The sequence below is a fragment of the Stenella coeruleoalba genome (assembly GCF_951394435.1).
Source record: "Stenella coeruleoalba genome assembly, chromosome: 2".
Taxonomy (NCBI): Eukaryota; Metazoa; Chordata; class Mammalia; order Artiodactyla; family Delphinidae; genus Stenella; species Stenella coeruleoalba.
Window position 1 is genome coordinate 83,946,165 of NC_137147.1, and position 18,212 is coordinate 83,964,376.

The 18,212-nt window shown below is 45.8% G+C and overlaps 1 protein-coding gene across 3 annotated transcripts in view; it reads right to left on the minus strand.

Moving 5' to 3' along the window:
- Positions 1–2,210: 2,210 nt before the first annotated feature.
- The window catches only part of INO80 (INO80 complex ATPase subunit), a 132,397-nt gene continuing 116,395 nt past the window's right edge, over positions 2,211–18,212 (minus strand). Inside the window, exons 30-36 of one of the 3 annotated variants that reach the window (XM_079909756.1) lie at positions 12,448–12,606; positions 11,710–11,812; positions 10,809–10,897; positions 8,530–8,682; positions 8,066–8,225; positions 6,762–6,977; positions 2,211–4,318 (exon numbers count right to left, since the gene is read on the minus strand). In XM_079909756.1, coding sequence (XP_079765882.1) covers positions 4,101–4,318; positions 6,762–6,977; positions 8,066–8,225; positions 8,530–8,682; positions 10,809–10,897; positions 11,710–11,812; positions 12,448–12,606 — 1,098 coding nt within the window. In that variant the 3' untranslated portion in view covers positions 2,211–4,100. Of the gene's footprint in view, positions 4,319–6,761; positions 6,978–8,065; positions 8,226–8,529; positions 8,686–10,808; positions 10,898–11,709; positions 11,813–12,447; positions 12,607–18,212 lie in introns of all 3 variants that reach the window. The other 2 variants (XM_079909755.1, XM_079909757.1) reach the window with 2 other exon arrangements.

Here is an 18,212-nt window from a genome sequence, read left to right on the forward strand (position 1 = left end):
CAAACTGCACGGCTTCCCACACTCTGGCAGTCTCGGAGAAGCATGGGAGACCTGCCAAACTTCACCATGCCCCTGAAAAGGGCTTAGGAGTTAGTTCAGAAAGCTGACTGGCCCTGAGGAGTCTGGTGGTCACAAGAAGGAGACACATGCAGCAGAGAAAATAGTGAGTCCGGGGATCGTAGACCCTCCAGCAATCAAAGAGGCTACAACTTGGTGGAGGCTACACAGGACAGAGGGGCAGCAGCAGATCAGAGATCTTCTCTCATACCTAACATTGCTAACAGAGGTCTACCCAGGGGAAAAAGGCGATGGAGAAAATCATGAATTGATAGGTTTAAAATGAAAGAAGTGAGAAAACATGTATGGGACCTACTTTTCCTGGAAAGGTTAGTTTTTCATTTTCTTTCATCAGGTGGATTGAGTAACCTAAAAAATCAAGTTGTATTTCCTGCACAGAGCTTCCTGGCTGGAGTGGGGGCATACAAGCAGAGATCAGAGTTTATTCTGACTGACATGGCTGGAGGGTGCCCAAAGCGTTGTTATGCCGGGTGTGGTCCAAGGCGAAGCAGCCATCACCTGAGGTGTGTTAGAGATTCAGTTTCAGGTCTCACCCTAGACCGTCTGAAATTCAACCTGCATTTTAAGAAGATCCGAGGTGATTCATATGTATACTAAAGTTTGATAAGCATTACTTAAAGGGATGATTCAGAAGTTTCAAAAAAAATTTAACTTAAACTTAGTTTAACTCCACACAAAATCTTTAGCTAGCAGTAGAAGCAGAGCTGCTCTGTTTAATTTGGGTGGCCCATATCCCTTTTTGTTTATCACTAACAACAGCCCTTGAGGCACATCTGGGGATCTCTAAAACTCTAGGTCCAGGGAATCTCCAGAGACTCCTGAGTGCTTCAACAAAGCCCTAGGCACGGAAACTGTGATAGTAAGCCCAGTGCAGACTCCACATTTCCAGGGCTGCTCATGGGGCAGCCCACAATCTTAAAATCTGCTTACCTAGGGCCCCAGAGCTGGCTCATGTGGCAAGGGAAACCTGTTCGAAAAGATGGCCTCACTGTGATCCAGTGAGATCTGCACTGGAGGACTGGACCTCCAGGCTCCCTGAGGGATGCTCCTTTTAGCAGGCAGGAGCCCTCCCCAGTCTTTTTCTATGTTAAGGGACTGGCTCTTTGGGTTCACAGGTGAGAGCTGTCCATCTCCCACAGTCTGAGAGCCGCAGTCTTCAGAGAGTGGACAGGCTAGCATAAGTCATAACTTGGAGACAGGACTCAAGCTGTTAACGAGTTTGAAGCCTTTGCTTTTAAGATTCAAGCCCCATCTGTGAACCCTCAGGTAAGGGAGGGACAGGTGAGGAGGAACAACATTAAGGCTGCGAGCACCCCTCAAGATGAAATGTTAGCTGTGTTTCTTCAGGGACTGGATTGAAAATGGGTAAAAGGGGGGTATGGCACCATGTCTGGGGACACAGAAGACTGGAGAGCTCTGATCCAAGACTTACATGCTTTTCAAGAGAGGATACTAGCCCATCTGCATCTGGGTGAAGCTACGCGAGGATCTGAGTTGTCAGGTCCCTAGAGAGACGACCACTGCTGACCTTGACAAGGTTCTAGAGTCTTGTTACTGGGTAATGAGAACTGGAAAGGATCCATCCTAGTGGGCTTGTGGACCAGGAGCCACAGTGGTGACGACAATAGGGCATGGCTAATTGGGAAACTGACACTGGCTTGCTCTGTGTGAGGCCTTGGTCAAGTTTACCAGCAAGAAAAGAAAGAGCCAGCATATATGACAGTGCTACTTAAGATCAACAAAATGAAGACAAGGCTCATCACCCTTGTGACGGGGTGAGCAGCAGCTTCTCAGGAGCCAGCCACCCCAATCAAGGGTGTGCAGGGTTAGCCAAGGCTTGGGAGGCCACACAGCCAGCACATTCGGAACAGCACGAGCCCTGCTCAAAGGTGACGCAAGAGCATATGTTAGTGTTTTATTTAACTCCATCAGAGAAACACTGCCAGTGCAGGCTGGGAACTCATTCTTTTCCAGCTGATCAGAGAGCTAAGTTTTCAAAGCCTGGATGTCTTTGGAATCCCTAGTAACATATTTCACTGTTTTCCTTCATGATTCTTACAAGTACAGCTAACTTTGATAACACTGAGTTCGTTTCACAGTTCCTTAGTATTTCTGCTGGCTTAACTGATTGACAGTGGGTACTGGAACTGCAGATGGGGTAGGTTTCTGGGGTTTATATGCACACATTTGTACACACATCACAGTTTTAGAAACTGGGACAATAAAGTTTCTATTAGTTGGGGATTTTATATATTATACACTGCCAGGATAATCTCTCACTTGTGGGTTTTGGGGAAAGAATCCGTCAGTGTTAAGATTACCACTATGTAACTGCCTAATGGTGGACCAGGTCAAGCTGCCTACGCCTAAGTCCTGGAGGCAAGGTCTGGAGTCATAAGGAGCCCACACCCTGAGGGCCCTGGCCCGACAGGCACTTGGTCAAGCCTCCTCTCTGATGGCTGGAGGCGAATTCCTATGCCCAATTTACGCCCACAGGGCACTCCTCGTCACACTGACCACGTGTCCTGACCACAAGAACCATGACGATGTTGGGGCTCTGCTTCCCCTTCATCCTGCCACACTCCCCCAAGAGCCCTACAATGCCCACAAGGAGAGGCGGCTGCAAAGACCACAGACACCTCAATTTACATAAAATTATCTCACTCCATTTTATTTAAGATTTTTTTTCTCCAGTTAGTAAAAGAAAGATGTGTCTCTCTTTATACATATGTACAAGTTCAGTTATAAAAATAGACAGCACATTCAAAGAGAAAAAAGGCTTGGCATTTTTCTGATTCCCTCTAAATAGCATCTGTACACAGGAGTCTGGATTTGGGCAGGGGAATCTTATGATTTAAATTAAATGATTCCCCTACCACTCCTACTCCCAAAAAAAAGTTTTAAAAATCAATCTATCTAAACTCAATTCCGCGATTTTCAGGTGTGCAAATTAGAGGCTGGCCCGCCCAGAAGCACCTGCTCCACCAGGGACATCAGGCTGGGGGCAAGCAGAAACACCACCCATGCCAACACCATCCCTTTGCCTCTCCTGGAGGGAAGCAAGCTCAGGCTGGTGGGGCCGGGCTGGGAGGGTGGGTGCTGAGCCTGCCCTCTCTCCATCCTCTCCAGCTCACTCCGCCATCCCTTCCTTTCTCAGTGCAATACAGACAGTGCATACAGCCAAGCAGGGGGCTGAAGGGCAAGGGTGGGGAGACTGTGCATTCAGGAAGGGCAAGGGGAGCCTGCAAGAGGGGCAGTGAGGATGTCCTGCTGATTGAGGTGGCTCCTGGTCTGTTTACTGGCTTCTGGGAGTCCCGGAGTGGGAGCTGCTGCTACTGTTGCTGGTGGGACCTGAAGGTTCTCTGATGCGAACCATGCAGGACAGGGGAGGAAATGCTGGGAAAACAACTGCCTCCAGGCATGCTTCCTCTAGCCTTCTGTCATCCTCACAGACCACTACCTTCTTCTGCATTCGCTGCTCTCCTCAACCGTGACACTCTGGCAAATGGGGTTTGGAGACTTGGGGAGTTGCCCACGACTGAGGACGTCACATAAATGATTTCCTCCCTTCCTAGCCCCACAGGAAATCACAGCCCTAAGAGAAGTCTCCACTGTGGAAGGCTCTTCACAGCACTTGCTGAGCCTTTGCAAGGAACATGGCCAGAGCCGAAGAGCGGAATGGGGATGGAGACTGTGTGCCTGAGCATCTAAACAGGGTCTCTGTCAGGCCCTTCCCCAGTATGAGGTTTAAGACTTGCCTATAAATTCCTTTGAGATGCTGTGGGCCTGATCCCTGTCCTTGGGCCTTCTTCCTACAGGCAACCCCAGAGCATTCCTCTTGAGACACAGGTGATCAAAGTGCTCACGCCAACCACCTGCCTGTCTTTCCCTTGCTGCAGCTGGTCATCGCTGCCCTCTGGCTTGGGATGAAAGATGCTGCACTGGGCAAGCCATCCAAAGACCATCTGCAGGCCAGGACTCTAGCCCCCGGTTTGGTTGAAGGAAGCTGGAGGGCCAGGTGGTTACCGTCCTCCAGAGGGGTTGGTGCCTTTGCCCTGTTTCCGGACCAGGGAGTCTGGGGCTAGGCTGCTGGTCAAGTGGAGGCTCTTGGGAGTCCCAGGAACACTATTTCCTTTGCTCAAAGGGGAGCTCAAGGGAGAAGAGGCGCTTGAAGGTCCAAAGTCAGAAAGGCCAGCAGGCCGAACAAGGGACGTCTGCAGAGGACTGCTGGCGGAGATTCCTGTAGGGAGGAAAAGAGAGGCAAGACGAGCATAAGCACCAGTCCTGTCTGAGTGCCTCAGTGCCTGACCTCGGTTGCTGGAGTCTGGTCTGGAGATGAGGTCGTGGGGAAGCCCCTCCCTGCCACTCTTCTTGGCATATTTGCTTGCTCTTCCTGTCAACTGTTTTTTCAGTAAGAGAAAAATGATACCTACCCAGCTCTCTCCACATTACCGCATCAACAGGGAGTAAAGATGTCACCTTGGCACTGAAGGGCAGAGCACACATTATATAACATGGGAAAGCCAAGGCTGCAGGATGAGCCATAACTTACAGGCACTAATGTATTTTCTTACACATTCGTTCTTCCTTTTCAGGACACCACTTGTGATTAGTTGCTTCCCTCTTTATTTTTTAAAAAAATTATTTATGTATTTATTTTTAAATTTTTGGCTGCATTGGGTCTTCGTTGCTATGTGCCAGCTTTCTCTAGTTGCGGTGAGCGGGGGCTACTCTTCCTTGTGGTGCACGGGCTTCTCACTGCGGTGGCTTCTCTTGTTGCGGAGCACAGGCTCTAGCCGCGAGGGCTTCAGTAGTTGTGGCACGTGGGCTAGGTAGTTGTGGCTCGCAGGCTCTAGAGCACAGGCTCAGTAGCTGTGGCTCACGGGCTTAGTTGCCCCGCGGCATGTGGGATCTTCCTGGCCCAGGGCTCGAACCCACGTCCCCTGCATTGGCAGGCGGATTCTTAACCACTGCGCCACCAAGGAAGTCCCAGCTGCTTCCTTCGTAATTTCAGAAGATGCCCTCTACTCCCCAGTCTGGCCAGAGGACACAAGGCTGCCCATTCTATCCTGTGTCTACATTCATGCATTCTCCTTGTGTTGGAGGCAGCTACCCCTGCTCTCCAAGCCCTGCCACTTTAAGGACCTGGTTCAAATCTCCCATCTCCAGCGATGGCTTCCTGGGCAACAACTCTTTTGAACATTCCTAAGAATGAATTCTCAGCAGGCAGACTCATGTCTCCTCTCATCCACAGTGGAGCTGTGGGTAATGTCCAGATCAGTCCTTTCCCTTGTTTTCCGTTCCCAGTCACCAAGCGCTGTCAATTTTTCTTGTGACACTCTACCCCCTGTTGCCTCCGGGAGAAAGCATGATGAGTGTCATGCTTTGCCCCATCCGTGGGTGAAATCCTGCCATGGCAGCCTTGACCACTGCCATGATTGTTATTTTCCAAGGGTGTGATGAGCTGGCAAGAGGTTAAGAAACACTGGGGTAGGCTATCATACTTCATATTTGTTGAATGAACAGATAAATAAAGGCCGCTATCCCTGGAGGAGAAAGGGGAGGTAGCCTAACACTTACTGAGAACTTTCTATCCAAAAATTCCCCTTACTTGCTGCAGCAGCCCTAAATCCTAAGCCCGCGTTTCCAATGGGAGAGAGGTCTGTGCATGGTGAGGGTGCCCTTCTCACCGCTCTCAGATGCCCTACATTCCACCGCTACCCTTATCCTCCACAGCTCATGGTCACAATAGCTAGCTACTTCCCTTCTCAAACTTCCCAGAGCCCCTGGTCACACACCGGGTAAGCTCTCGCCCAGCAGGTCCTTCCAACCCTGACTCCCGCAGCTCCTCTTCAGCACAGCCTGACTGACCTGCTCAGTGACCCCCAACGTGCCTTGGTCACTGTTAACTCTCTGTCGCCAGTTTAAATCCTTCACCATCCTTCTCTTTCCTTCTGAATTAGCCTGGCAACTTTGTCATCAAATCCACGGTTCCTCCTTCTTCTGATCTACAACCAGAATTAAGGCCTTCCCTCTTCCTTCATTCAGGACACGCATACTGCCTTGTACTGCTGCTAAACAAATTCTATGCCCAGCTTCCCCTTCTAATTTTCATTATACACTCAGGTGCGGGGTCCATGTGTTATACTCCTATGCACACAGCAGGTATTGTTTTTTTGGTTTTGTTTTGGTTTTGGTTTTTTTTTGGCGCCACGTGGTTTGTGGGATCTTAGTTCCCCGACTAGGGATTGAACCTGGGCCCTCGGCAGTGAGAGCACGGAGTCCTAACCACTGGACCACCAGGGAATTCCCTACAGCAGGTGTTTAACCCTAAGGTGATGGAGCACAAGGCTGGGTAAAAGTTAACTTGACTACTGAAATGTAATTATTAAAATGTGGGTCCGGGGGAAAAAAATCAGTTCTCAAAGCAGGAGAAATTCTGTTTAAAATTCAGCTTTCTCTGTTTTCACAGTTACTTACGCTTTGAAGGCAGTACTGTGCCAAGTCACAAGGGCAAGGAGAGAGTCAGGACCACTCAATGCTGAGGCAGAATCCAACATGGGCTTGGGAAGGAGCTTTGGGCCTGGAGGTGTCCTACTTGCTCTACCTAGCAGAATGCTCAGTAGACCCTTCTGACTGTCCCCGACCAGAATGGAGCCCGTAGTCCCCTGGGGCTTCCGCACCTTTAGACACGTTGTACCCGTATGCAGCATAGGCAGCTGCAGAGGCCGCGGCAGCCCCTGCTTTGGCTCCTGCCATTGCAGCAGCACTGCCTGCGGTGGACTTCCGGCTCCGGCCCTTCCCTGCTCCTTTGGCTGTGCTTCCTGAACCTTTGGGGCGGCCTCGGCTTCGGGCTGAATGACCACGTCCTGCAGCCGGCATTTCCTGAATGGAAATTCCTATGGGAACAAATGGGCCAAGAGGGAAAAAAGTTTATTTCTTCATTTGTTAACAGACTCTTCTCCTGGACAGGGAAGATGGCTTTCAGGGTGTTTGTTTCAGGACTCCCAGGGAGGTCTACGCCTCAATTTAATGGCTGGGACACAGCATCACACAGCGTTAGTAAGAACTGTAAATAGCTACAACAGCCTGACACCTCAAGCTGCTTTTCATTCTCTAAGAGTGGTGCCATTACTCCTGAATTTCTTCTTTCAACTAGATCATTACTAAATGAACTCCAGAGACGTGCACCTGTGATTCACCTGCACACTCCAATGTTTTCCTGCCTTGGAGAATCAACTTTTACTCCCAAGGTTTTTTGTTTTTTGTTTTTTTAAATTAATTAATTAATTTATGTTTTGTTTTTGTCTGTGTTGGGTCTTCGTTGCTGCATGCAGGCTTTCTCTAGTTGCAGCGAGCGGGGACTACTCTTCATTGCGGTGCGCGGGCTACTCAGTACAGTGGCTTCTCTCGTTGCGGAGCACAGGCTCTAGGCCACGCAGGCTTCAGTAGTTGCTGCACACCGGCTCAGTAGTTGTGGCTCGCGGGCTCCAGAACGCAGGCTCAGTAGTTGTGCCGCATGGGCTTAGTTGCTCCGTGGCATACAGGATCTTCCCGGACCAGGGCTCGAACCCGTGTCCCTGCACTGGCAGGCGGATTCTTAACTGCTGCACCACCAGGGAAGTCCCTACTTCCAGGTTTTAAACTTAGAAGTCCTCAAGAAATAGCAGCAACACTGGGCCCCACAGAACAAAGTGAGGAAAGGCCTGGAAAAGCTAACTATAATTAAAAACTGGCAAAAATAAGGGTGAAACATGAAAGACAGGAATGGCTAGAAAACAAAGAAGTTTGAAATCTTTATGAAGTTCTTATTTTACATTCCCTAAACCTTCTCATTCTCCCTTTCACTTGAATCGACTAATGAAAGAATGAGGCTACCAATTCTTTTTGCTCTACTCCACTCTTCTTTAAAGAAAGTAGAAAACGGCATTATCCAAGAAGGAATCAGGACCTCACCCAAGCTGTATGGGACAGCAGCATCACTTACCGTTCACAGTGTCTGACACGGAGCCCGTTATGGAAGCAGGAGAGTTGGTGGCTCGAGACTGAGGGGCTGAGGAGGCTGGGTCATCCACAATGACCAGCATGTCACTGCTGCTCTCGTCGGGGGGAATGGAGCCGGTGTGCAGCTCACTGCTGATGGAGATCTAGAGGCAAAAGGGTCATGATCACCCCCCCTCCTAGCACCCGCAGCCCATGGCCCTCGTGCCTACATCAGTATGTGCTTCTCAGGTCTCACCACCATTTGCCTCTCCTGCCTGGCTTCACTCCTGAGAGTTAGACCCCCTGCTTTGGCTCCAAAGAAGGCAGCCTGTCCTCACTTGCTTTTCTTCCCATGGATTCCACATGTAACCCCTTCTACAAGGCAGGAGAACTCCTGGAAAAGCAAAGGCTACCAGGTCAGGACACAGTCCCCACTGCTGTGATGAAGGCATCTAAAAGGAGCCTCACCTCACTGAAAGGGCTGGGCATGGCTGAGTCCACACTAATGAAGGAGTCATCCCCGTCTGCAGAGAGGTTGGAGTTATCAGCCGAAGGAACAAATGGGATCACTAGGTTCACACCCTCCTTTCTCCTTTTCCCATCCAATTCATCTTCCTTTTTCTTCTGGGAACACACAAATCAAGAAATATGGAAAAAGGATGAGGATAGGCACCAAGAGAAAAGTGGGGTTGGAGAAGAAAGTGATGACAGAAATTTGACTCTTTGTAAAGTTCTAGGTTTCATTTTATTCAATTAGCATATTATTAAAGGAAGAAAAAATCCTAAGGAAGGAGGAAAGGGATGGCTTAGTAAGAGTTTATGCATATTCTGGCACAATAATACAGAGTTGAAAGGCCAGTCACACTGAACTGAAGCTGTGCCAAACCTAATCCTCACAGGGCGGGGTGCATGGTCAGCTTCCAGCATGGCCAAGCTGCAGCACTTCTCAGGGGCTGAACTGATGCAGCCCCACAAGAGGCAGGGCCCGTGCTCTTAGTATATTTTCCGCACATCTGTTTTCACTCTGCCTTCTTTTTAAATATGTATAGGGGAATGAAGGTTCTTATTACACATAAGGAATACTGAAGTGGCTTTTCATTATTTCCTCAATTTACGCTTAAAGACTGAGCGACTAAGCTACACTAAACAGTTCTAGAGCTAAGTTCAGGAGGGCTTTGTCACAGATGAGAGATGTGGAAGAACAGAAAGTGCTTAGAAAATTCTGGGGATCACACCCATCCACTGCACCTAACGGCATTTGTATCTAGACCTATATTAGGGTTAATACGGTATGTCTTTGTGTAGTTTATATTATCACTGGGTATTTATCTGAAACTTCTTATTCAGAGTAGGGATGGCACCTGATGCAAACTCAGTAAATCCTACAATGTCCTGTTGAAGAAAACCACCCTTTCTTCTTTGCTATTGTTTCTGAATAGTAGTAAGCAATGGGTTAGAAATTTGAAAGTGGAGTCATAAAAGAGAACCTGAGAACATGAGTAGAAATAGCAGCCCAGACTAGGAAGAACGTGAGCCTTCATTCCTAAGATTTTTTTTCAACTCTGTAAATATAGTGAGTACCAAGGGCATCCTTCAGGCTAGAAATAGTTCTGCTTAGCAGAAGGTACAATCGAGGGTGTGGATTGAGCTGGTGTGTCTATCAGAAGATGAACATATAATATAGACAGGCTCCTAGGCTGCTGACCATCAGGGCCATACAGCCAAAGGGACACGAGGCCCTATACAAGCTTGCATAAGAGGAAGAAGTGGACCTCCACTTAAAGCACAACCAGCTTTAACATGTGACTAGACAACATGCTTCAGACAAACCAAACAGTCCAGGGAAATGATACATGGACAAATGTCTGACTTGAGGGCCCAGAGCTATGGCAATGCCTGAACTTCAGCACAACCCAAAGGTAAGCCAAACCCACCAGAAGAAATTAGGAGCCACTTTCTGGAAGGTAATAAAATGGTTTCAAACCAACAGCCTTTATTTATTTATTTTTAAATTAATTAACTAATTATTTATTTGTTCAAACCAACAGTCTTTAGGCATGGTAAGTCTGGGAACCTAGTCAGAACTAATGGGCTGACTCCTGAAACAAGAGTAAGTCCTGGAGACCTCATTTCTGATTTATATATCAGTAAAGATCAGGGGTAAGGATTACTGATATACTTTGGTAGAAACAGCAAGACAGGGAGAAATGTAGGGGAACTACATCCCACTTTGCAGCTAGCCTGGTGGGCTCAAGTAGGAAATGTCAGAAGGGAGACAAAAACAACTCAAATCCTTGGCATGAATTGGAGAAAAAGATGAACAGACTGGCCAACGATTTATTTTTCCAGTAGTAGATGACAATGAATGGTGCACTAGCAGAACTATGGCAGAAAGACTGGATCTAATGACCTCTTAGGTCCCTTCTAAGATTCTACGGAATCTAATAATGTAACATCCGTCTTACATTTATTAGACTTATGCTTTTCAACAGTCCCAACAAATGGTGTCCATAATTACATGTAACCACAGACACATGTAATTATGTCTGTGTGGGGAGTACAGTTCTACCAAGGCTGCATTTCTCCTGCTTGATTCTCTATCAGGACAGAACTGCTGTATAGCACACGTAGATGGAGCTGGACACCAACCAGTAACCAAGACGACAAGCCTGTACCCTGAAGACTCTTCTGTAAGGACCACTCTGCACCCCCATCAGTCCCTGTCCACCACCCCAAACTTGACATACCTTCTCTGCGTATTTTTCCCGCTTGCGCTTGCGCTCTTTAACTCGGTTGGTTTCCTCCTGCTGCCGTTTCTCTTCTTGTCGGAGTCTCACTGTCAAGAAAATTTTAAAAAGATCTGATGAAGTATCTGTGGCAATCCTAATCCTCATTCTCTGAAATTAAGGTGGCCATATTCTTTTATATTTATGATTGAAGGTATGACTTCTATCCATCTAAGGCAGATAACTGGTGGTTTTCTAACTTGGAGAATGAACAGAGTTCCTTGGATTCTTAACAGTTTTGGGGTTCAAATCACGATTCAGTGACACTGTCATGGGCCTTTCCTTGCCTTTTATTCTTTTTCCTTTTCTTTTCAGTCTTTTAATATCTCTGCATTGCACAGAGTCCTGAAAGGTTTTTAGAAGGTGGTGGCAAATGTGAGCCCCATAAGAAAGGTGCTTCATCACATTTTCTGATGTGATGCTGCCGAAGTCCTCAGAGGTTTACAAGGTAAGTCTGAAACTGAAACCCATTGTTCTCAAAAGCCAGAAGTACTGGGAGAAGCGTTTGTATGTTACATACAGCAGTGTGCTTTTCCAACTTTTCCATAAAAACATTTCTCTGGATAGAACAGAGTAAATTCATTACTGCTGAGGTGTCAAGGGATATAGCCTTCCTGGTACCCATTTATTTGAAGTCATATTACTCTAACAATACACACGAATTTTTCCTTCTATTCCATAATACATCCTTCTTTGAGTTTTAATATAAAATATTAACCAAAAAAATGTTTCTCCCCAAACAGTCTTTGGCTTTGCCTCCCCTTGGCACAGTCAAGGGCGCCTTTCATTTCCAGAAGAGTGGGGCTAAAGAAACATCTCTGTAAGGAGGAGAGAGCGTTAATAAGAGGTCTAGAGTACATACATTTCTTCTCCAATTCTTCATCGTCTAGAAGAAGGCTAACCACCTCTTTGGGTTTCAAGGTATCCGGTTTGAAGTTTCCACCAGAAATCACCATCCGCTGAATCTGAATATCAAAGCAGATCAAAAACCACCACCATCAGGCATCCATTCCCTTATGACAAATATTCAGAAAGAAAGAAACATCTTTCTTAATCTGTTCTCTGGTGAGGCCCCTGGATTTCCTACTTCTTTTTCATTCGTGTGACTGGCTCATCCAGGTCATTTGTCCAACAGAAAGGAGAACTTCTTTGCTTGCAACTGTTAATTGATAGCTATAAGGTCCAATAATACTGAATCAAGAAGGAAAAGAACCCCAAATAATCATTTCTTTAGAAACCAGCAAATTTGTCACACAACTCAGAGGCCGGTCACACTGAGAGTACTAGGGTGAGAGCAAACGCCATTCCTTCTTCCCCTGAATGTGAAACCATGTCAAATAGGAAAAGGCCGTGACTTGGGGTCCTCTTCACATGAACAACAGCTGAATGTAGGTTGTAGACACCATTCTGGTAGAAAAGGAGTAAGGAATGGCCAGGGCAGTAAACTGCTTTTGTATGGGACCTCATTTTATTTTCTATTCACAAGAAATTTTAGTGCTTTCATGACCAACGAAAGCCAAGTCAGTCTTAGTCTTAGTCCAGTCAATGTGGCTGGACTATTTTCTCTACCAGCACAATACTTCCTTTGCCTTCTGCTTACCTCACTCTTCTCCTTGGCTCGCTGCAGAATGCGTTCTTCAATGGTGCCCTTACAGATGAGTCGGTACACGGTAACCTGCTTTGTCTGCCCCAAGCGGTGGGCCCTGTCCATGGCCTGCTGGTCCACAGTGGGGTTCCAATCGCTATCATAAAAAATCACCTGCATAGGCAGGACAAGAATACAGCAAAAATGAGGCACTCTCAGGGCAATACTAGGAATTCTGACAGCAACCCAGCCACTCATCTATTTCAATAGTCTGATGCCAGATTTTTTTCTACGATATAAAGATGAACAGGTATCTATCTACTCATAAAACCAAGCCATTCCCTCATCTGCCCTGGGCAAAAGAGACATACTCTGAGCGTTTTTCAGGGTTTTCATTTAAAAAGAGGGAGTGGCAACAATATTAATAGTTAACACTCAGGGCTTACTATTTGCCAGTCATTGAACTATGTGCTTTATGTGTATTAACTCACTTAAATCCCACTACCACTATGATTTAGGTACTATTTAAAACCCCCTTTTTATAGATGAGGAAACTGAGACACAGAGGAATAAGAGATTTTATCCAAGATCACACCGCCTAAATAAGCAGTGGGCCTGGGATGTGAGGGATGTGAAAGCCTTCTCTTTAACCCTAGGCCTACCTTGTAAGAGGCAGACATGGCTTTCCTGGCATTCTCAGGTTCTCATTAACAGGGTCATTTCCTGTCTCTTGAATTCCAGGCAAGAAATGTTTAAAGGGTTCTCTGGAAGTTACTTCTAGTTTGCTAAACAGCAAACACAAACAACAACAAAATGTACTCCCCCCTCCCCTGCCCCACCAGTGATCCTAAAACCAACAGACTCCTGGGTCCTCAGCCCTGAGGCTACTATCAATACAGTAGACCTCCTAAAAAGAAAGCCAGTTCAAAATGACCCCTATCTCTCATGCGTCCTCCTCTACATTCAACCAAGTCACCAAATCCAGCCAGTGCTTCTTCAGAAACAAACCTATCCTTTCTACAGTCCACTGTCCTCCTTGACCAGGCCCTCACCACCTACATCTGGCTCACTAATGTTTCTAGACCAGCAGGCTTCTGAGATCTGTCTCTTTCTTCTTCAGTCTACTTGGGGTACCACTGGAGTCCATTCCATCTCTCTGTCGATTATGCTGTTACACACCAAGTCCAAGCTCCCCTCAATAATCAGGTCCTGCTATACTAAGACAACTTCATTTTTATTCTTTCCTAATATAAAAGCACCCCTTCCCTTTTGTCAGATAGGTCTCTTTGGTATCCCTCACTTATATTACGTTTGTTTGTACTACTTCTTGCTTAAGCTGATTTTCTGACTAACAATCAATCCTTCAACTCTTCTCTGTTGATTAAGGTTCAGTTTAAGCTTCACCACTTTCAGGAAGACCTCCCTGATTTCTCTTGCCTGTAACAACGTCTCCTTTTCCTATTCCTCATGAATTCCTATTAGAAGTAACACTGGCTGAAACCTTTTGAGCACTTAAAACAGATGTGCATACATATCTCACTAAATTTTCAAAAAAACCTTATATATTTCCTTCATCTTACAAATTAGGAAGAGACTGGCCTGAGTTCACAATCCTAATAGTCTCCTTCCGCAACGTGCACTATTAGCAAAATGTTGCATCACCTATCCTGGTCCAAGTTCCCACTTAACTGCTACCTTCTAAAGGTGACCAATTGTTTTGTGTGTATTACATATTTTAAAAATCTTCCTGTCTAGTCTTATTTGAGGACAGACACCATCCACCAGTACAAAGTAGAATTCTACAAATATTAGTCAATTGATACTAGAATCTCTAAGGTGTGATCAAAACTAGATAGAGCCTTAAAATGTAGGCTGGGGCTTCTCTGGTGGCGCAGTGGTTGAGAGTCCGCCTGCTGATGCAGGGTACATGGGTTTGTGCCCCGGTCTGGGAAGATCCCACATGCCGCGGAGCGGCTGGGCCTGTGAGCCATGGCCCCTGAGCCTGCGCGTCCGGAGCCTGTGCTCTGCAACGGGAGAGGCCACAACAGTGAGAGGCCCGCGTACCGCAAAAAAAAAAAAAAAAAAAAAAAAAAAAAAAATGTAGGCTGAAGAGTGATTGATTTCTCTTGACACTGTTCCTCTAGATGCTTTTTCCCTTGCTTAACACCATTCCTAAGTAATTTATTTTCTCATTTAAAAATGGAAGCAATTCTTCTGCCATTTTCTTCAGAATTCACTTGAGGTAAAGATGGATAAAAGGCATCAGTATTTTCAATGCTCTTGCCTCTACTAATAAGGACCCCCACTGGCTCTTTCTTCTGGCGCTCCTTTTGTCTTGCTTTCATATGAGGTATAATCCCTCAGTTTTTATAGTGTAGGTTAGAATCCTTGAGGAAAAAATTACAAACTGCCTGCCAAAGAAAGAAAATCATTATGAAAGCTTATTGTTAATCCACAGTGTCCACAGATCTAGGATTTGGAAGTACACAATGTTTGTCACTTGTAGAGGAGTTTAGCCACAGGATATTCTGAGCTTCAACAGGATATGAAAAATTTTAGAAAATTCAGTTTAAACTTTCAGGGAGAACAAAGGAAGAGAAGACAGAGTTAATGAAAATGAGACCTCTGGACTTCCCTGGTGGCGCAGTGGATTCCGGGAAGATCCCACACGTCATGGAGCAACTAAGTCCGTACGCCACAACTACTGATCCTGCACTCTAGAGCCCACAAGCCACAACTACTGAGCCCACATGCCACAACTACTGAAGCCCGTGCACCTAGAGCCTGTGCTCCACAACAAGAGAAGCCCCCCTTGCCACAACTGGAGAAAGCCTTTGCGCAGCAACGAAGACCCAACGCAGCCAAAAATAAAATTGATCTTTAAAAAAAAAAAGAAAAGGAGACCTCCAATTGGACTGGGGGGGAGGGTCATTATTTGCCCAACATACCTAACATGACCTACATATGTGGAAAATGAGAGTTGATGTCACATCCCAAAGATAGTACCTTAGTAGTCCAAGCCTAAGGCAATGGTTCAGCATGAATTCATAATGGGGAATCCTATATTATGAATCATTTCATAGGTGTTTCCTCCATATTTACATTTTCTTCCTGGAAGTCTCAGTGGCAACCAAACCTGATTCAACTTGGGTTCTTTTGAGATCATAAACAATAAGATTAAAGCCTAAGAGATAGGCTTGCAATTTAAAGTCCCCCCTTCCCCCAATTTAGTGGCTATCTATCATTCAAATGGATTAAAAGAGGTGAGGAACTGGGGAGAAAGAGAGAATAAAATAAGATTCTACTTAACCCTATCCAATAAGCTATTGATGTTTAAAAAAAAAAAAAAAAGAAAGATTCTACTTAGAAAAAGACCCAGGGAAAAAGAATATGAAATATGTGTAAGCTAGTGGGTTAAGATAAGAACAGAGAGAACTAAAAACCAAGTTCGATGTATGGTTATTATCTAACTTGACAATAAAATGAACACTGAATCAACCATGACATGAACTCAGGGAGAGGGAGTCAGGGGAGACCATGCCCATTAGAATAGGACAGAGATGACATCTTTGTTTATGGAGCTCAGTGAGACATTCTAGAGAAAATAACAATTAAAGAACTACAACAGCTGACTTAACTAGGAAACATTAAAGCTAGTCAGTCCACAATGTGTGGCCCAACAATGACTAAGGGGAAATAAATTACTTGTCAGCACCTTTATGAAGTTGTAAACACCAAGCTGGGCGGGCACTGGGAGGGGAAGCAAGGGAAGAAGGTGGGAGCTGAGATGGGGTGGAGGCGCCTGGCTATACAGGTCAATATAACAGGGAGTTTCAGGGGATGAGGGAGTGAAATGGAAAACAGGAAAATTTAGAGGAACAACTGGAAAAAGCTGACCAACACTTGGAGGGTGGAACTCACTCTTTTTTTCCCCAAGAGAACAGGTGGAAGTTCAGTCCCTTGGGAGGGCTGAAAGCTGCCCCATGTTGTCTCACAGGACATAAGACTTCTCACACTGTTACTAAGGGACAAAAGCTCTTCAATCTCTCTCTACACATAAACATTTAAAACAGATCTCACACAAACAAAACCAACAGTGCAGTTTATAACAATTTCTCACTAAACAATGTCAAATGCAAAGAGATCCCTACTCCAAGAAGAATACACAAAGAACAACACAGGCAGTGAGGGGCAGTTGCCATTAATTTCATGCTAAAATCATGTTTTTACTAACAGAGTGAGTCAGACATAATCCCAATGTTTACAAATACACATTTATAAATGCACTCTCAATCATAAAACATTAAGTTTTTCCTGACATTTTAGGCAGACTAACCTCTTCCTTGTCCATAAATGGTTCTGGGGATCTTCCAAAGCTGAACAAATCTCAGAACAAAGGAAAAATGCCAGGCAAGCAATTAAGCTTATTGTTTCTCTAATAATACACACACAGCAAGTATAACTTAACTCCACACAAAGCTTTATCTAGCAACTCATTTAAATCTTTTATTTTATTTACTTATCTTTGGCTACATAGGGTCTTTGTTGCTGTGCGCGGGCTTTCTCTAGTTGCAGTGAGCGGGGGCTACTCTTTGTTGTGGTGCGCAGGCTTCTCATTGCGGTACCTTCTCTTGTTGCGGTGCGCGGGCTTCAGTAGTTGTGGCACACAGGTTCTAAAGCACAAGCTCAGTAGTTGTGGCGCACGGACTTAGTTGCTCCGCGGCATGTGGGATCTTCCCGGACCAGGGCTCGAGCCTGTCTCTCTTGCATTGGCAGCTGGATTCTTAACCACTGCGCCAGCAGGGAAGCCCACTCATTTCAATCCTGTGGTCTCATTTCTTCTGAGTATTCCAGGAGGTTCTAATTTATGAGTCCCTCAGCCCTCCCCTCAAAATTAAATGTAAATTATTTTGGAATTGGGGACTCAGAATATTCAGAGCCTCTCTCTACGCCCCAGGATATAAAGAGAATTCCTACTTCTACTCCTCTAGCTATGGGGTTAGGGGCCTACTTTGGTTCTTTCTGACTGGCAGGACCAGCTTACCTGCATAAGGCAAACTGTGAAAACCAGAAGCATGATGCAGATCTGCCCCACTCAAACCTGCTTATTTTTTGGCCATTTAAATGAATGACTAGGTGAACTATTCCTTAAGAAACCATAGGCCAAACCTGACATAGGCAGGCTGAGAAGAAGGGAAAGATATTTTAATCAAATGAACCAATGCTAGGCCTCCCCAGGTGACCTCATCCAGCTCCATGGCCTTAAATGTTATCTATGACCTGATGATTCCAAAATACATCTTGAGTCTCAAACTTTCTCCTAAATTCCATGCTCTACCACCTGGGTGACAATGCCACTTAATGTCTGGTTAAGAGTCTTGAACTTAAAAAACCCCAAACCAAACTCTTGATTTCCCCTCTCAAACCCGTTCCTCCCCACACCTTCCCCTTAACCAGTCGTTGGTATCTCCATCATTCCAGTTGCTCAGGTTGAACACCTTGGAGTTCTCCTTGATCCACATGATCCACATCCAATCTAGTAGTAAACGCCATTGGCTGTACCTTAAAACTACATGCAGATTCCAATTACTTCTCATCACCTCCACTGCTTCAATCCTTGTCCAAGTCACCATCGTCTTGTGTCTAATTCCTAACTGAACTTCCTGCTTCTACTTCCTTCCCTATAGTCTTCTCCACCCCACCCCCCTGAAGCCAGAAGGACACATTTAAGCTCAAGCTAAAGTTCTTCCTCTGTTCAAGTTCTTCCAGTAGCCTCCCAC